Raw genomic sequence first — 20,219 nt, 5'->3', positions numbered from 1 at the left:
ACAATTACTTATTTTTTCTAAGGAATTCTAGTTCACTGATTAGAGAAACAAACCGTAACCGTGTGGCATAATGTTGCTTAATTTTGAGGTAACATACTGAAGATTTGTCATTTCTGATGTGATTGGTTGTTATATATATATATATATATATATATATATATATATATATATATATATATATATATATATATATATATATATATTGTTCTTTTTTGTACATCAAATTTATGAGTTTTTGGGAAAAAAGGCCGTATTCCAGCAAAACCTTATTTTCTACTGATATCTTCCTATGAAGACTGTTCGAGCGAACTTGAAAGTCTTTATTATTTTATAAAGGTCAAAGAAAGGTCAAGTAGAAGGCCTCCAAGCGTGCTAGAATCACTGATACGATTTTATAAAAATTTCATCACTCATCGGGGCTGGGAAGCTCCCAGCCCCCGTCTTTCCCTTTTCATACTTCCGAGCGGGAAGTAGCCTTTTTTTAATGAAGCAAAATAAAATTTCTGACTAAAACTACTTTTTGTGCTTATCTCCGACTAAAGCTGTATCTAGAGCAAAATCTTGGGGGGGGGAATATGACAAGGGGGCCAATAACTGACAACATTGACCAGTTTATTTTAAAAAAGGGTAAAAAACAGATAAAAACACAGAATGAGGGCACCAAAAAAATCTGACCGGGGGGATCTGCCAGTGTCTCCAGCCTTAGATATTTGGAATCAGCGTAAAAATTGCAATAGCATTTGACTTTACATTTTTGGTACAGCGCTTGATTTTTGAACTTGCTCTTTACAAGGCATAAAGTAGTGTGTATCTCCTAAGCTTTTTCGGATATTTCTTATCTTTTCAGCTACTGATGATGGTTTCCAACTAAGTTGTGGCTTCCCATTTTAGAAATAAGGTCGATTCTCCATTATCATTACAAAGCTAGAGAGTTACATAATTAGTTTTAACCCTGGAGTGACAGTATATGGGTAATTACAGGGTTAAGAATGTGGGCAGATACCTCCTCTCCCATCTAAAAGGTCAACGCTGCTTAAAAGTTGGATAATCTCATAATATACAAAGATTACGTTATTTTGGGAAACATTTGTACACACCTTTGACTCCTCCCCCTTTCATTGTTTTTGTCATTTGGCCATCCCCACCCCCAATCGAAAGCATTTATGCTGGTACACTTTCGAAATAATATCTTTATCTTATTTATTCGTGGACTTTTATTTATGTCCTTTTTCCAAAACTGTTTTAAAAAAAGGAAGACGCCTTTTTAGTTTATCTTGGGTGGAGGATGGTTTTTCCTTATTTTGGTTGGCAAAGACCGCAGACAATTTTTGCAGTTGTCTCCTTTAGAAGACATTTTGTCTTATTGCTCAAGTAAATAGAATTTTTTAAAACCATTTTGTCTGGGGCCTCTCCAACTTTAAATATAACATATGAATGAATGCCGCTTTTGTCCACTTGTATAAAATTATTTAACCTTTGTTTTTATTGTTTTGGTGCTAAATAAAATTTCGAAAAGATAGTAGAGAACCTTTTCGCAGATTTTCAAAATGCATGAGCTAATAAAGTACCTTCAGCATATTTTGATTGCCAGTGGAAGAATCACGATAGTAAATGTCATATTCCTAATGATCTGTATTTGTACAAGAGAAATGGACCTTTTATTGTCCGTATCATGTTACAAATGGGCTAATATTTACATTCACTCAGCCACACACAGACGTACGGACAAGTCACCGAATGATTGAAATGTTTCTTAAACCTATCCATCATATTGCAAATATAAGGTTGCAGGAATAGACCCTCCTTAGAAATTGTTTTCAACCAATAGGATCCTTAGAAATGACGCTAAATTGCTATTAGAATATCTAGAAATTTTAGTATCCTTTGGGACAATGGATGTTACACTCAATTTTGAACAAAAATTCAGAGCCCTCAGCCGCGACGATGATACAGACACCTCTGGAGCAAAGGTCCGTAAGCCCAAATGTGCTCGATGTAGGAACCATGGTGTCATTGCTTGGCTAAAAGGGCATAAGAAGCATTGTAGATTTAGAGAATGCACATGTCAGAAATGCATTCTTATAACGGAGAGACAGCGAGTAATGGCAGCCCAGGTAATTACTGTTATTATCATTACCTTTTTTCAAGTTATTAGTTGAGGAGATCTATAGATGCGGACAAAATCTACCTTGCATTCCATCAGGGTATTGCAATTTATTTTGGGCATTGAAAACTATTAAAATAATTATTTGCTTATTGCGTGTTAGACATAAATAATCGGCAATTTGTTCTTTCCTAGATAGAAATTCTTACTGAATTTATCTATCAGGATAAATTAAAAGTCTTCCGGCTGGTATGTTGCTTGAAAGGTTTTGTGTGACCTGCAAGTTTTTTAACTACAATGGTTTTGTTTTCATTTCAGTTATAGTTTTTGTTACAATTAGGAATATCTTAGGTACACAGAGAGGAAAAGTTAGACAATTCCTTCCAATTTTCAAATTACTTGCGTAAAACTAATTTGCTGTCCAAACGGTGTACATTTATTAGTCTGTCGTGACCTGCCCGCTGTGGTTGTTACATTTGATCAAATGTTTCATATATGCCAACAAAATGTATCCGACAAAAATGTGGGTAGGAAAAGCTCAGAAAAAGGAGGTCTTCTACGGTACGACATACATTGACGTAGTATACGCAGTAAAACCGTTATAATGCGGTATAACCGTGCCGTACTGAATATAAACGTTCTTACAGCAATCGGAGTGCCTTAACTCAGGGATTAGACATTTGAAAAAATGATTTATAACATAATCTAAACCAGTAGTTAAAAAAGTGTAGAAGTTTTTTTTTTTTTTATTTCACCTCCACAGTTACAAATAAAATATAAATAAAACTACAGTGCAATGCCGTTTAAACATGTTATAAATATAGAATTTGAGCTATTTTTACTTTTAAATCTTGTAATTCGGCAGAGGGTAGGACCCTTTCGCTATTGACGGGCTTTAGGTGCCCAGGGTGAACAAAAGCGAGGTTTGTCATCTCAGGGTAAAACTAGCGAGATTTTATATATGCTGCTGAGCAACTCCGTTTTGAGTAAATCAATTAGACGATCTTTGCGATCAATTAATTTCTCAGATATGCACAATAAAGTTCGCCTTACAAGTAAAAGAAGGAGCTTATGTATCTAAAACCGCTTATTTAATTGGATATTCTCTATGCGTTGAAGAGAATAATATAAATAAATATATATTTTTTGCAAATGTATTCCTTGCAAAGCCATATCGAGTAACATTTTAATATTTTTGACAATTTTTTGGATGAGAAAGGTATATTGAGCAAGAATTCCTTTCGCGTTACAGAGTACAAAATCAATGTCAGGGCGCAAAACTGGCATCCTAGCACTAATGAAAACACCCAATGGTCTCTGGACCTACTGCATCCTTCACGGAGCCCCTTTCGTATGAAAAAAAATGTATGAAGAACCTAAACATTTTTACAAAAGTAAAGAAAGCTATAAACAGTTTACTATCAGTTAGATTATTTACAAAGCTCTGTCACATGTAGCTACTTATACCTCCCTTTCACACTATAGTGAAGAATGCTGACTATCTTGTGCCAAAATGATTTAGTGGATTTGTCAACTCAAAGTGGAAATTGCAGTTTTAACAAAGAAAACCAAAATGAAGATGCAAATATGTTCAGGGATGGTAATTTAATTATTAAACTGACTTTTTTGGTGGATATTTTGGAAAAATTAAGCTTTTTTTTAGTAAATTGATGTAAGGGCCAAAAATATATCTATTGATTCAAAAAGATAATGTGACAGCATTCATGAAAATGGAGCTATGGAAGGCAAATTTGGGAAATAAAGAAGTTTGACGTGTCTTCACTTTTAAATTAAGCCCAAGATAAAATAGAAACGAACAAAACTCCATTTGTTGAACCCTTGGATACCTTTTTAATTCATTTTACGAATTATTTTAATGATTTCAATTTTACAAAATATACTGATGGAGAAGATTAAAAATTTGAATTAACAAGGAATGAAAAATAAAACCTGATTAAATTAGCTTGTGATAATTCTGTAAAAACAAGTTTTTCAGAATACATCTCTAATCCAATTTTGGCAAGATATTCGCAGTGAATGAATATTTTGTCGAATAAAGCTTAAAAAGCATTCATGCCGTTCACAAAAATTCATTTATACGAAACAAGATTTTTTGCATTAGCTGAAATAAAACGGAAATATTGTGTTCGTTTGGTTGTAGAAAAGGATCTTCGTGTAGTCATCTCATTATTGACACCGATTTTTGAAAAACTTTGCGCTAGGAAGCATATTCATATCTTTAAATGACAACAACATGATCGTTATTCATTTTCTTTGTTTGTAAGAGTTTGTCTTAATACATTTTGTAGTACTAAAAATTTTGGCGTCTGTTTTATTGTAGAAAATGAAAGAAGGGCACTGTGTAATAAAACATTTTAAGGGAGCCGTGGTTAAATAAAATTTGGAAACCTAAGACCTAGAATAACAAAAAGAAGAAAGCTGTATCTGAAGTATTTTGATTAATAAAAAATATTTTTTTTCAACTAAAAGTAAGAAGCACCATTAAAGCTTAAAGAAAAAGGATGTCATTCCGTACGCAAGGGGGGTTTCCCCTTCTTCACCCCCTAACTTGTTACGCTTAAGTTCTTATTACTTTGAAAAAGCTTGTTATTCCAATTAAACAGCCTTTTGTGTTTCAGCGAATGTTTTTAAAGAGTTGGGACTCATTAAAGAGTTGAAATTTGAATAATTAGTTAAAATTTCCAATAAATAGTAGTTTTGGTTTGTGCGGTCCTTAAAATACTTTCTAGTGGAAAAAATATGTTCTCTTGATAACAGCAAGCACTTCATTTACTGACCCCCTACTGAATTGTTTGCTGTTGAGAGAGGTCGCAGGGTTTCCTAAGGCCTTTCCTTGGTAATAATCTACCAGGACTCCGGGCTCCCGCCTATCTTTGTTAGAAGCAAGGATTAGACTCATAAAAATGCATTGCTAAGTTCTACACATCATCCGAACTCCTTTGGGAGGATGGGGAAATTCACCAGTTTTATCGTTGAAATTAAATCCAAATAAGTAAAAGCAAATTTAATCCATTCTCGAATTATTGTGATAAATATAGAAATTCTTTGCCACCGATCTTGTTTGAGAGTATTCATTCTTAGAGCTCTAAAAATATCTTAAGTTTCTTTAATTTCATGTTGTAAGTTTTATTCAGATTTTATCCGTTCTTAGAGGAAATGCATTTCACCCAAGTTAAAGTTCCACAAGCTTCCCTATTCTAATAATTGTTGGCGGGTAAACTAAAATTTAATGTATTTTACATATTTGGAATCAGCATAAATTGGAAACTTAAAGATTTAGTTCACAATCATAGGTATCCTTGAAGAGACAACAAGCAGCCGAGGATGTGATAGCTCTTTCAATCCGGGCAGCTGCAACAGGAGCCTCAATCGGTCAATTGCCTCAAGGGCCTATTTTCGGTTTGGCACTGGCAGAAGTCAAACGACAAGCTGAAAGTAACCAAGGGCACAAAAGAATCCAAAAAATGTCCATGCCAAGCGATACAGATGCTCCGTCGGTGGCTATAAAACATGGAAAAGCTCCAGGTAAGTTTCCTTCTAATTGTGTGTTTATTCATTTACTGATTTAACCGTTAGCATAATGCTTAAAGGCTGGATGGAACAGGGTAATGATTTGATTTTCTTATTCCTTCTCAAATAGACCAATTTCGTGTTTCAGAAGGCTTGGAAGCAAGAGCAGCTCTCCAATATTCTTAGGGGCCCCTGGACAGAAGGCGCTGCCAGAAGTAGAAGCCAATTATCCTTGCCTTATTACCAATTGCCTTCCATCCAGTAAAAAAATAGACACAATACTTAATTAGTTCTTTTCTCTGACATTTAAGCAAGTAAAAGGGACGAAAAATTCGAGAGCAATAGTATTTTCTACAGATGAATTCTCTGTATCTCCGTGCTCTAGCTCACTCTTGGTCATAGCAGATTCCAAATGTCGAAGAAAACCGTTTTACAATACAAATACCTGATTCTAATTAACTAATGCTCAGTTTATGACTGACGCATATTGGCTCAGCCATTCAAATGCCCAGACTTCTGTTTGGACCGATAGTTGTAGCAGGGGTAAAAAAGGAAAATATGATTCTCTAGAACCTTAATTAATGGGTACGTTTATTCTTTTCTGGGTACGTTTTATTCCTTATTCTGGGTACGTCTATATATATATATATATATATATATATATATATATATATATATATATATATATATATATATATATATATATATATATATATATATATATATATATATATATATATATATATATATATATATATATATATATATATATATATATATATATATATACATATATATATATATATATATATATATATATATATATATATATATATATATATATATATATATATATATATATATATATATATTAATCTTATTGCTTGCTACCACTGGTGTAATTCTCCTAGCTCTTGTATTTAATTAGTCTCTTGGTGATTTTCCAAAACTCTGTGATCCCCATTAGCTACCGGTTCACTTTTAATGAAAATGTTATATATCGGTTCAGTATTTAAATTACCAATATCTCTTTTTATTGAAATATTAGCAAAAACATGTTGTTTTTTTTTAATTTTAATTGCCTCCCTAGCTCAATGTGTTAGAAATGGCCGTGGCATTGTTGAATTGTACGTAATGATCAGGGTAATAGAAATTGTTTTCTGCCAGGACCGAAACAAAAGTTTCAGGAGGTTTGCTAGATTTTAGAGCTCTACCTATTGAGTTACTATGATCAATAAGACGTTCAAAAAACGGTCGGTAAGCTCGGCCAACGAACAAAGAATACAAACAATATGTATACGCTAAATACTTACTCGTAATCCAGAAATATTTAGATTAAAAATTTAATAATTAGACAGAAAAACTGGTTTGAAGAAAATTAAACGTTCTTAAGACAGTATAGGAAACCCTGTCTACCGGATCCAAAATAGTCAAACCTATTTTTTCTTTTATTTGGTTTCCTTTAGAAAAAATAAGGACGAGCAATTTCTCATAATTAATTTTTTTCCATCAACACTCGATGCAAAACAGGTTTAGATCTGCCATTTTATTTCATTTATTTTTGTATTTATTTTTATATTTAAATTTTTTTTGAGACGACATATTTTTGAAACTTTTTCCAGGCTTTTTTTCTTATAAGAAATAAAAAAAATACTTTGACTCTTACCTGATTAGATCAATATTAACTGCATCAAAACATTTTACTAAATAAAAATTGTTACTACCCCCTTATAGGATTTAGAGTTACTTAAATTCAAAATAAAGCAAAAAAACTCATGAATTTCGAATTCATTAGAATTTGTTGGCAAGTTCTACCGTACGGACGCATCTGGCAAAAAAGGTCTACCTTGCCATTCATAGATTTTTTAGCGTTGTCATCGCCAATTCTAATAAATTTGCGCTGTTAAAAATCTTCACAAAAAAAAAATTGAAAATTTTCTTTTATTAAGGGGCAAATCCAAACTTAATAAAGGATTCATATTTTAATAGAAACCTTTTCGCTGAGTAGAAAAAACAAAAAAGTCAAAAACAAATAAATTATTCTTAGAATCTTGATACTTTAAGTAACTGCCAGTAAAACCTGATCTGAACCTAATGTGTCCTAGCTTTATTTCATTTTAGGCCAAGAATAATTGGTAAACACACGGTTTGCATAAATTTTAAAATTGAAAAGTTGTTTTTAAATATTCTAATCTATTATCAGACTCTGTTCCCTTGTTTGTAAAATGATTACGCTTTAGAATCTGTCTCAATTTCAGGTATTGACAAAGAAATTGAGACATCATCCAGATCAACGACTCCGACAACAACTCCAACTCAATCTTTCCCAGAGAAATCAGTTCGACCCCTAGAATCAGCCACATCAGCTTTTGTTCCAGTACATCCTGTTTCTTTGCATACTGAAGCGAGTGCACTTTCTTCATACCAACATCACCTACAGAAAGTTGGTTTTAACCCATTTTTATACACTCCAACATTATGGCCAACAGCAGCTTCGTTCGGCCTCACCTCCCCACCTGTTTTCTTGCAGCATCTTAAGGCCGGGCTGGAGATGAAATGCACTCTTCCAGGTTGTACACAATGTCCAGAGACTGATGTTTTGCTCCTTAAACAAAAGTTCTTATAGAATTTGTTGTTGTTTCGTGTGCTTCATTTATCCAGGTGAAAATGCGCGTTTTGACAACACTATGAAAGTCAGTTTTCCAGAAAAAAATTCCAGTAATTTGTGTTCGTTCATCAAAGCTTTTCGTCAATTCATTTGTTAGACTGATGCTAAATAATATAATTTTAATTATTTTTTCTAAAGAACTTGATTGTCATAGAAATAATTCAAATGAAAAGCAACCTATCAAAAGAAGTAACTTTCGGTTTAAAATTTTTCAAAGAAATGCATAACATAACCTAAACATATTTGTTAATTGTAATGTTTATCGTGCTGAAGTATTTGAATTTATGTTTATGTAACAAATGTGCAATAAATGTCTCATCTTTTTTCTAATGTGTTCTATATTCAGGAACGATTGATCTTTTTTTTTATCTTATTAAAATATGTAAAAGTTGTTTACCCAAAGTTAGCATAGATCAACAATACATTCTGGAGCAACCAGAAATTGAGATATTTGTTATGATGAGCACGACTATCGCTTTTAAGCCACCTTCAACATACCTCAACACTATCATCATTTTCATCATTTTATTTATAACCTATCACAAAAAACTGGGCAGAAACCCAAAAAAGACAGAGCAAAAGTCAAGAAAAAACAAAAAAGAGACAACAGAAGTAAAAACACACTTTCAAAACTACAAACAAGGGACAAACAGAAATGAACAAAGATGGGAAGACTTCTGGCATTCGGTAGGGAAATCACAGATACGTTTCTCAATAATCGCAGCCGGGTTTACCAATTGATACTTTCTTTGCAGAAAAGAGTTACTTGTCCAAGTTGGGAGTTCCATTAAGTACTTTGCACATTTAAAGTAAATGAGATGAACTTACTTGCTCTTGCCACAATTAAGGAAAGACCAAAGAGGATCAAGGGCAAGTAAGTGAGGAACCGTTAGGCTATTATATGACTGAGAAAGGTGAACTCTGCTTAGATACGAAACGTTTGAAGCCAGTAAAATTTTTTGGCAAACTTTAGCTTTGAATAATTTTCTTTTTCAACAAAGTACTTCACAAAGGACAAACAAATCTTACATAATCAGTCCAGATTATACTTTGAAGCTTCCCATAAGGCCAAGCTAGGCTACTACTTCCAAAAGCTTTATTTTAGTAGGCATAAAAAGAGTTCGATGGAAAAACTGAAAACTGTCCCTCAATATTGATTTGTTATTGTTAACGATCAGTATGCACATGGCATCCAAGATGTTTATTTGGGCATCCAAGATCCGATGTAAGCTTTTTTGACACAATAAACAATCTATTCTTTAACTATTTCTGTTGATGAGAAAACAGTAAACAGCGAATTAAAAAAAGAAGAAGATATAAGACAAAACAATAGAACTTGCTTCGATTAAGGGGATAGTATGTAAACCTGGTTCTACAAGAAATGTATATAGCCTGTTGAATTACTACACCAGATGAATTAGGAATTTATTTCGAATCAGACTTTGAGGGAGTCTAGATATAGTGGTTGTAGAGACAGGGAGAGTATTGTCTTTGGTCAAATATTACTGTCATTTTCTGATATAGTCGAAGGTGAATTCGTAAACTCCGTCACTACTCTGTGTTCACACATCTTTGTCTTTTTCATGACCCGAAACTTATCATGCACAGCAGATACCTCAAAAGAAAAGACTGTTATTATCAAATCGGTTCTTTCCTTCAGTTAAGGCGCAAATGGCAAAACTAGTAACATAAAACTGAGAGGTGAAAGATTATTTTTATTTATATATACAGATACATTTTTCGAAAACTCGGTTGAAATGCTTCAACAAAGCCACTGGACCATCATGATGAATGAACATGCAGCAAACAGGGGATGAAATATGGGGATCATAATGGAGAACATAAAAATGGCCTTTTTTTATATAAATCAAATAAAAAAACAAGTTTTTTCAACTGAAAGTAAGGGGCAACATTGAACTTAAGACAAACAGAATAATTAGGTACATGGGAGGAATTGCCTCCTCCTCAATACCTCGCTCTTTACACTAAAGTTTGACTTTTTGTTCCAGTTATTTAGAATAGCTCCTGAATCACAAAGGCGGTTTAATTTGAATTAGAAGCCCTTAAGGAGGGGGAGACCCCCCTCACATACGTAACAATTTCTGTTCGTTTTAGGTTCAATGTTGCTCTTTATTTTATGCTGAAAAAACTTGATTTTTTATATTTAATATCAGATCAATTTTCATTAGCATCACTTATTTGTTTTGGGGATTCTCCCCCCCCCCTTTTGAAAATTGGGCAAATTTTCTTAGGCTCAAACTGGGTAACATTAAATTTCATGATTTTATATATTTTGAATAAGCATTAAAATTCGATTCCTTGATATATGTAATTTTATCATGGCTCTGTTTCTTAGAGTTTGGTTACTATTGAGCCGCATCGCTTGTTACTTACAGTTTGTTACCACGAACTGTTTGAGATGCAGTTGTGTGACTCTGGGATAAGACGTAAAACTATCTAGTAGAGCTGTTACCGTGAATGTCGACATTCACCGGTGAATGTCCGAAATACATTTTTTTTTCTTTTTGGATTTTGTCAGTGTTGCCAGTCAACTTTTCCAGTTTTATGCAAGGTTTGATGGTGGCAGGTTAGGTTAAGTTTGGTTGGGTTCGATTAGGTTTTTAATCCATTCTGAGATATATAACCTAATTCAACCAAACCTAACTTTAACCATCAAAGCTTGCATAAGCCTGAAAAACCTAATCCACAAAGCTAATTGAGTCTAAGCAGAGAAAAATGAATTTAGGACATTAACCGGTGAATGTCAACATTAACCAGATTTCGGAAATTCACAGTAACAGAGCCTCAACAAACGTCAAGTTTAGCGACAATAAAATGTTTCTTAGGTAAAGAAAGTGTTATTTATATCTTATAAAAAAAGACAGAAAAGGAAAGGAAATTGAAGGGAACAAGATATGTCTCAACACTAGCTAAAAGGGTAAGAAGTATTTTAAAGAATATTTGCTCCAGATTAGCTTGATACTAAGACACCAGGGGTTTGCGTGGCTTCCAGGTTGTCAAGAAGTTTCCTTCTCAACAGGAACGTAAGAGGATTCAAGACCTTTATGGATGGGCTTCAACATTTCACTTGCGTCCTAAAGCTTTTTAATTAAAAAAGTTCTGGTTTTAACTCAAAAGAACTTGAAAACTTTCTACGGGCTAACAAATAACTAGAATTTTACAGGGAAGATGGTAAAACTGAACCCTTAAAACATCAACATTGGGAATATTTTTATAATGTTTGCCTTTTTAATGCTTATTCCCAAAGATTGGTGTTCCGGAGCGACCGGAGCGACCCGGCTCAATAGTAACCAAAACTCTAAAAAATGGAATTTTGATACCAATAGCTACATCAAAAGAATTGCACTTAAATGCTGATTTTAAATATACAAGTTTCATCAAGTTTAGTCTTACCCATCAAGAGTTAGGAGCCTGAGAAAATTTGCCTTATTTTGGAAAATAGGGGGAAACAACCCCTAAAAGTCATAGAATCTTAACGAAAATCACACCATGAGATTCGGCCCATCAGAGAACCCTATTGTACAAGTTCCAAGATCCTATCTACAAAAAATGTGGAATTTTGTATTTTTTGCCAGAAGGCAGATCACAGATGCGTGTTTATTTGTTTTTTTTCCCAGGGGTGATCGTATCGACCCAGTGGTCCTATATTGTTGCAAGAGGGCTCATTCTAACGGAAATGAAAAGTTCTAGTGCCCTTTATAAGTGACCAAAAAAATTGGAGGGCACCTAGGCCCCCTCCCACGCTAATTATTTTCCCAAAGTCAACAGATCAAAATTCTGAGATAGCCATTTTATTCAACGTATTCGAAAACCCTTATAACTATATCTTTGGGGACTACTTACTCCCCCCCAGTCCCCGTGGGAGGGACAACAAGTTACAAATTTTGACCTGTTTATTGGGAAGTGTACAGACGTTTTCAGGGGGATTTTTTGGTTGGGGGAGGGGTTGAGAAGAGGGGGATATGTTGGGGGAACTTGCCATCGAGGAATTTGTCATGGGGGAAGAAAATTTCCACGAAGGGAGTGCAGGATTTTCTAGCATGCTTAAAAAAAACACACAATGAAAAAATAAATATGAAAAAGTTTTTTCAACTGGAAGTAAGGAGCAGCATTAAAACTTAAAACGAACAGACATTATTACGCATACGAGGGACTCCCCTCCTCCTAATATCTTGCTCTTTACGCTAAAGTATTTTTAGTAATTTCAACTATTTATTCTACGGCTTTTGTGATTCAGGAGTCATTCTTAATGAATTGGGACAAAATTTAAGCTTTGTGTAAAGAGCGAGGTACTGACGAGGGGGCGAACCCCCTAATATATGTAATAAAAACATGAGAATACAAAAGTTAGTTACGTAATCTAATTTATAAGTTATGTATATCTTTTACTAATAAAAATATTCGTAAAAAATTAAAAGTTCTAGTTGTCTTTCTAAGTAGTAAAAAAATTGGAGGGCAACTAGGCTTCCTCCTCCGCTCCTTTTTTTCTCAAAATCATTCGTTCAACACTATGAGAAAGCCATTTAGCAAAAAAAAAAAAAATGCAAATTTCATTTTAATTATTCTTCTGCGGAGAGCCAAAATCAAAAGATGCATTGATTCAAAAACGTTCAGAAATTAAATAAAAAAACAAGTTTTTTTAACTGAAAGTAAGGAGCGACATTAAAACTTACAACGAACAGAAATTATATCCTATATGAACGGGGCTGCTTCCTCATCAACGCCCCGCTCTTTACGCTAAATTTTTTACAGTTTTAAAAAGAAGAGTTGAGAGAAAGAGTCAAACTTTAGCGTAGAGCGGGCGTTGATGAGGAAGCAGCCCCTTTCATATACGAAGTAATTTCTGTTCGTTTAAAGTTTTAATGTCGCTCCTTACTTTCAGTTAAAAAAACTTGTTTTTTTATTTATTTAATACCTTATAGGGACTATGGTCGATTCTGTTCTTTATTAAATAAAAAAACAAGTTTTTTTAACTGAAAGTAAGGAGCGACATTAAAACTTAAAACGAACAGAAATTACCCCGTATATGAAAGGGGCTGCTCCTTCTTTAACGCCCTGCTCTTTACACTAAAGTTTGACTCTTTCTCTCAACTATACTTTTTGAAAACAGTAAAAACTTTATCGTAAAGAGCGGGGCGTTGAAGAAAGAGCGGCCCCTTTCATATACGGGGTAATTTCTGTTCGTTTTAAGTTTTAATGTCGCTCCTTACTTTCAGTTAAAAAAAAACTTGTTTTTTTTAATTTAATTTCTGAACGTTTTTTAGTTAATCCATGTTTTGATTTCGGCTCTCCGCAGATAAATAATTAAAGCGAAATTTGCATATTTATTTATTCGGCTAAATGGCTTTCCCATAGTTTTGATCGAATGATTTTGCGAAAAAAGGAGGGGAAGGAAGCCCAGTTGCTCTCCAATTTTTTGGGTACTTAAAAAGGCACCTAGAACTTTTAGTTTTTACGAACGTTTTCATTAGTAAAAGATATACGTAACTTATGAATTAGCTTACGTAACAAACTTCTATGTTCGTATGTTTTTATTACGTATATGAGAAGGTTCGCCCACTCGTCAATACCTCGTCAATAACTCTTTGCATTAAAGCTTAAGTTTTGTCCCCTGAATCACAAAGGCCGTAGAATAAATAGTTGAAATTACTAAGAATCCCTTAGCGTAAAGAGTGAGGTATAAGGAGGAGGTGAACCCCTTATATGCGTAATATTTTCTGTTAGTTTTAAGTTTTAATGCTACTCCATACTTCCAGTTGAAAAAAACTTTTTCATATTTATTTTCTCATTGTTTTTTTAAATAATGCTAGAAAATACTGCGCCCCCTTTATGGAAATCTTCTTCCCCCATGACAAATTCCTCCATGGAAAATTCCCCCCCCCCCTCCCAACCAAAAAACCCCCCTGAAAACATCTCTACATTTCCCAATAACCATTAATATATGCAAATACTGGTCAAAATTTGCAACTTGCAGCCCCTCCCACGGGGACTGTGGGGGAGTAAGTCGTTCCCAAAGACATAGTTATAAGGTTTTTCGACTATGTTGAATAAAATGGCTATCTCAGAATTTTGATCTGAAAACTTTGGGGAAAAAATGAGGGTGGGAGGGGGCCTAGATGCCCTCCGATTTTTGGTCACTTAAAAAGGGCATTAGAACTTTTCATTTCAGTTCGAATGAGCCCTCTAGCAAAATTCTAGGACCACTGGGTCGATACGATCACCCCTGGGAAAAAAAAAATAAATAAACACTCATCCGTGATTTGTCTTCTGGCAAAAAATACGAAATTCCATATTTTTTGTAGATAGGATCTTGGAACTTGTACAATAGGGTTCTCTGATACGCTGAATCTGATGCTGTGATTTTCATTAAGATTCTATGACTTTTAGGGGGTGTTTCACCCTATTTTCTAAAATAGGGCAGATTTTCTCAGTTTCGTAACTTTTGATGGGTAAGTCTAAACTTGATGAAACTTATATATTTAGAATCAGCATTAAAATGCAATTCTTTTGATGTAACTATTGGTATCAAAATTCCGTTTTATAGAGTTTTGGTTACTATTGAGCCGGGTCGCTCCTTACTACAGTTCGTTCCCACGAACTGTTTGATTAAATAAAAAACAAGTTTTCTTTAAACTACAAATAAGGAGCGACATTAAAACTTAAAACGAACAGAAATTATTCCGTATATGAAAGGGGTTCTCCCCTCCGTAGCGCCCCGCTTTTTAAGCTAAAGTTTGACTCTTTGTCACAACTCTACTTTTTAAAGCAATAAAAACTTTAGCGTACAGAGCGAGGCGTTGCGGAGGGGAGAACCCCCTTTCATATACGGAATAATTTCTGTTCGTTTTAAGTTTTAATGTCGCTCCTTACTTGCAGTTAAAAAAAATGTTTTTTTTTATTTAATTTCTGAACGTTTTTGAATTAATACATGTTTTGATTTTGGCTCACCGCACATGAATAATTTAAACGAAAGTTGCATATTAATTTTCATTTTGCTAAATGGTTTTCTCATAGTCTTGATTGGACGATTTTGATAAAAAGGGGTGGGGGAGGAGGCCTAGTTGCCCTCCAATTTTTGGTTACTTAAAAATCAACTAGATTTTCTTATTTTTTATCCGAATGTTTTTGTTAGTAATAAACATATGTACCTTACGAATTAACTTATGTAACGAACTTCTATATTTGTGCATTTTTATTACGTATATGAGGGGATTTTCCCCCTCGTCAATGCGTCACTCATTACACTGAGGCTTGAATTTTGTCCCAAATCTTTAACAATGACCACTGAATCACAAATGCTGTAGAATAAATAGTTGAAATTGCTAAAAATACTTTAGGGTAAAGAGCAAGGTATTGTGGAGGATACAAACCGCCTTATGTACGTAATATTTTATGTTTGTTTTAACTTTTAATGCTACTCATTACTTCCAGGTGAATTTTTTTTTTCTGATTTTTTTTTTAAATAATGCTAGAAAATTCTGCATTATGGAAATTTATTATGCTTCAATTATGCTTCATGGAAATTCTATTCCCTCATGATAAACTCCTCCATGGAAAGATTCTCCCACGTAACCCCCTCCCCTCAAACAACCCCATCCCAACGCGAAAAATTCCCCCTGAAAACGTGTGTACACTTCATTAGAACCATTACTATATGTAACTTGCAACTTGCAACTTGAAAGTTTGTAACTTGCAGCCCCTTCCCCGGGGAATGTGGGGGATTAAGTCGTCCCCAAAGACATAACCATTAGGTTTTCGACTAAGTTGAACATCATGGCTATCTCAAAATTTTGATCCAGTGACCATTGGGAAAAAATGTTCGTGCGAGGGGGCCTAACTGCCCTCCAATTTTTTTGGTCACTTAAAAAAGGCACAAAAACTTTCAATTTCTATTAGAATGAGCCCTCTTGCATCATTCTAGGACCTTTGGGTCGATACGATCACCCTTGGAAAAAAAAAACAAATAAACACGCATCCGTGATGTCTTATGGCAAAAAATACAAATTCCACATTTTTGTAGATACGATCTTGAAACTTGTCTTGTGGTGGCGCAGTGGATTTGAGCTTAGCTTGGTAATACGGGACCCAGAGATCGAATCACGCTGCAAGAATGCACTGCAGGGCCGACGCAGGGACCATAGTAGTCAAGAGGCGTCGTTAGTCTTAAATAAATAAACGAGCTTGAAACTTCTACAGTTGGGTTCTTTCATACGCTGAATCTGATGGTGTGATTTCCGTTAAGATTCTTTGACTTTTAGGGGGTGTCCCCCCTATTTTCTAAAATAAGGCAATCTTTCTCAGGCTCGTAGCTTTTGATGGGTAAGACTAAACTTGATGAAACTTATATATTTAAAAGCAACATTAAAATGCGATCCTTTGATGTAACTATTGGTATCAAAATCCTGGTTTTTAGAGTTTTAGTTACTATTGAGCCGGGTCGCTCCTTACTAGAGTTCATTACCACGAACTGTTATAACTGTATTTCAAAGACAGGAAAATACAAAATTTTTTCGCGTAACAAGGTCGGGAAGTTTTAATGCTATTGAGGTGTTATTGGTTCAAATAATGAGATTTCGACCAATAGTTAAATTTTTGTAATTATTGGTTGGTAAACTTCGGCGATAGCTGAAAATATAAAAAAAAATCAAAGGGAAAGAAGAAATTATGATATATTCAGCTAAGTCCGTATCCAGATTGTGGTGCTACCAGGCTTCAACTCCCCTTCCTCCGAAATTTTCCTCTGACTCGTGAAAAAAAATGCATATAAACAAATTTTTCTTGAGTTTTTACCCCCCCCCCCCAAAGAAACTATATATATACACACATATATATATATATATATATATATATATATATATATATATATATATATATATATATATATATATATATATATATATATATATATATATATATATATACCTGATATTTTTGCGCACGACAGCTGAAGTGGTGTAAACTTCTTTAAAACAAAAAGTTCTCCCTTCGTGTATTTTTTCGAGAAGCCTCAGTGCCATATATTTTAAAAAGGCTTAGACAAAATAGTTTTTTGAGATAGTTATTTGGTTCAGCATAATTGAAAGATTAAGACCAATGAATTTTCCTCTGGGGATGACAAGATCCTTCACGGCCCGTAGGGAAAGGGGCTATAAGTATTGCAATTTGTCAATTTTTTATATAAAATATTTGTTATTAGGAAACATACAGACAATTTTTTTACGGAAGATTTTTATGCGGGGGGGGGGATTTTCATGTGGAAAATTTTCTGGAAGGAATTTCATTGGATGCATATTCAGAACTCTTTTTATTTGTCTTCCTTTTTCTTTGGATGCACAGTTTTACATGCGGAGAGAATGTTACGATGGAATTGTCTGTGGTAAATTTTCATCTGGGAGATCTGCCCCAGCATCAGCGCAGAGTTATATGTTTCTCCCAAGTGGCTTCAAGCTAATCATTTGAAATTTATTGGGTCCCAGCATAAGATATGTATCTACTAGCGGTTTTTTCAACACCCTTACAGTGTTTTTTAAAGCAAGGATGGGAGAGGGGGCCAGACCCAAAAATAAGAACTCGAAAGGGCGGCTAAAACAATTCAGAAATACACAAGTACAAACAAATTGCATAAAAATATATAATAAATTATGAAATAGGTTTTAAGTTATCTCAAACTGCAGGAAGTATGGGACTGACGGCCTCCTGTTTAAGCAACTGTTTCTATTGAGCAAAAACAGGAGAGAAACATGGGAAAGATTTTCCCCATAGCAAGATAATCTAACAATTCAGTTGGGAATTGGAAGATACTATACTGTGGAAAAAATTCGGCTTTTTAATAATACTCTCTGGACTAAAATCGTGCGATCAAATTCAAGAAGTCCCAGAACATTAAAGTTTCCGGCGTCCAATCCGAGTAGAGGGCAGAAAGCTTCACCCCCTCTGTTGGTGACCATATGATTTTTCATATTTGTTTCTATCATTACCTATTTTGTTGCTTTAGCAACTTTAACTCCCCCAGTATGAACTTCTGCAGAAACTTTTTTAAGGCAAAGTGAGAGCGCAGAAACTTATTCCTTTCCGTCATAAAGTTCGATTTTCTTCTACATGTTACGACACTTTTTCTTATTTTGCTTGTTTTTGGTCTTCTAGTGGAAGGGGTAAATTGTCATTATCTGCCCACCTCTGTAGGTAACTTTGCACATAGACTGAGTTCCTGATTTCCTATTTGTTTTTGGGTCGACGAAATCTGAGTTCTAAGGAAAGTGGATTTCATAGTATCATAAATTTCAGCCTCCAAAAACATTCCTAGATGCAACTTTGAAGGCAAATTAGTTCCAATGTGCAAATAAAGACCCTTTTTCTTTTTAAAAACCTTATATGATCTTAAGATTCGTGTGTTTAATTGAAAATAGATTCCTCTGATCTGTGATCATATTTACAATGTCTATTCCAAACAAGCTGGGTTACCCATATGCAACCTTTGAAAAATAAACATTCTCAGTTTGTTTCACAAGTCATGAAGAGTCACTGCTTTTCAATTCGCCTAATGCATCTGTCAGTCAAACTGACAAAATTAGCCTATTAGGAGCGGCTAGTTCATAAGAGAATGGCTTGTTTCATAGTATAACCTTTGGATAATGAAGGTCAAACGAGGTGTCATTCAGTCTTGTCATATTTTGGAATGAATAATTGAGACATCTGTTAAGAATAAGTCGGGTTTGTAATCTCCAATTGTTTCGAAGTTATTAATGCGATATATCAAATGACTTAAACGGTATAGAAGTTCGACAGATAGGTCCGCCCAAAGTCTAACTTATATTAAAGAAAACAGAAAACCGACAAATGACAAATATGCAATTTTTAAATTGCACTAAAAAAAACTGCACACTGTAAAAAAGAAAAACTAGACACAAAGTGCATGAATGAATACATACTCCTTATTTGTTTCATAAACTTCCTTATATCTTTTCTTATGACGTCTTTACTGCCCATTTAAGGAATCAATGAACAAGTGTGACGTCATCAACGGCGCTAATTCACAAAAAGGTTGGTGAGGGGATTTCGTTCTCCTTTCTTTTGATGAAAAAAGAAAGAAAGATATTAATAAATCTAGGGGAGCAATTGCCCATCCCTTGCCCCCCCCCCAAATTAGTAACTTTAAACGCAATGACAGTATAAACTTAAATAGCTGTCAAAGTCAGCTCCATTGCGGTGGTAGGTTCTATTGCACCTTAATTGTTCCTTTATATATCATTTTCTTAATATCCTAAACCTCAAAATAACCTTAAGACATGCATCCCACCTGTCACCCTCCCCCCCCCCAAATTAGCATCCCTAAACGTAATGATAATATAAATTTATTGCAGCTCAATTGTTCCATAAGATGTCATTTTCTGAATGTTCAAAACCTCTTATTAACACATGTGTTACGTCATGCTCGTATAAAATTCCAAATTTGTACATTGAGGGGGTCCCACTCTGATTTCTCATCAATCAGTTGCTACTTTGTTTTATCTTGGTAATATCGTATTTAACATTTTCTGATTGTTTGCAGCATATGTTTTGGAATTAGTAATCCAATACCTGACAAAGTATGTCTTTAATCCATTTAGTTTAATTTCAACTGTCACTCGTGATTTCAAAGCCGTTTCAATGTCAAAATTCTAAATTTCGTTCAAAGTTTGAAGTCACAAGTAGCGATGAGAAAATGATGCCTTTTGGTTTAGTCTGGTGAGACGCTAGACCAACTGCAAATCAGCCCTTCCGTTCCATTTGTCTACCCGTAGTTAGGCTTAAACACTCCTTAGAAAATTGGCTAAGTCAAGAATAAATTTAAGATATTAATGATGATTGCATAAATCGTAGCAAAATAAAGAGAAGAACGACTCGTCGTAAAGAGGC

General features: G+C 34.2%; 1 protein-coding gene across 1 annotated transcript; it reads left to right on the top strand.

The window, feature by feature from the left end:
• The first annotated feature begins 1,883 nt into the window (after window positions 1-1,883).
• LOC136033369 (doublesex and mab-3 related transcription factor 1-like) lies at window positions 1,884-8,340 on the top strand. Its single transcript, XM_065714158.1, has 3 exons — window positions 1,884-2,114; window positions 5,419-5,650; window positions 7,894-8,340. Exons 1-3 carry the CDS (start codon window positions 1,893-1,895, stop codon window positions 8,259-8,261), a joined length of 822 nt encoding a protein of 273 aa, XP_065570230.1. The 5' UTR covers window positions 1,884-1,892; the 3' UTR covers window positions 8,262-8,340.
• Window positions 8,341-20,219: the final 11,879 nt, after the last annotated feature.

The sequence above is a fragment of the Artemia franciscana genome, chromosome 11 (assembly GCF_032884065.1).
Source record: "Artemia franciscana chromosome 11, ASM3288406v1, whole genome shotgun sequence".
Taxonomy (NCBI): domain Eukaryota; kingdom Metazoa; phylum Arthropoda; class Branchiopoda; order Anostraca; family Artemiidae; genus Artemia; species Artemia franciscana.
The sequence above is the reverse complement of the archived record's forward strand: the minus strand, read 5'-3'. Positions and strand labels throughout refer to the sequence as shown.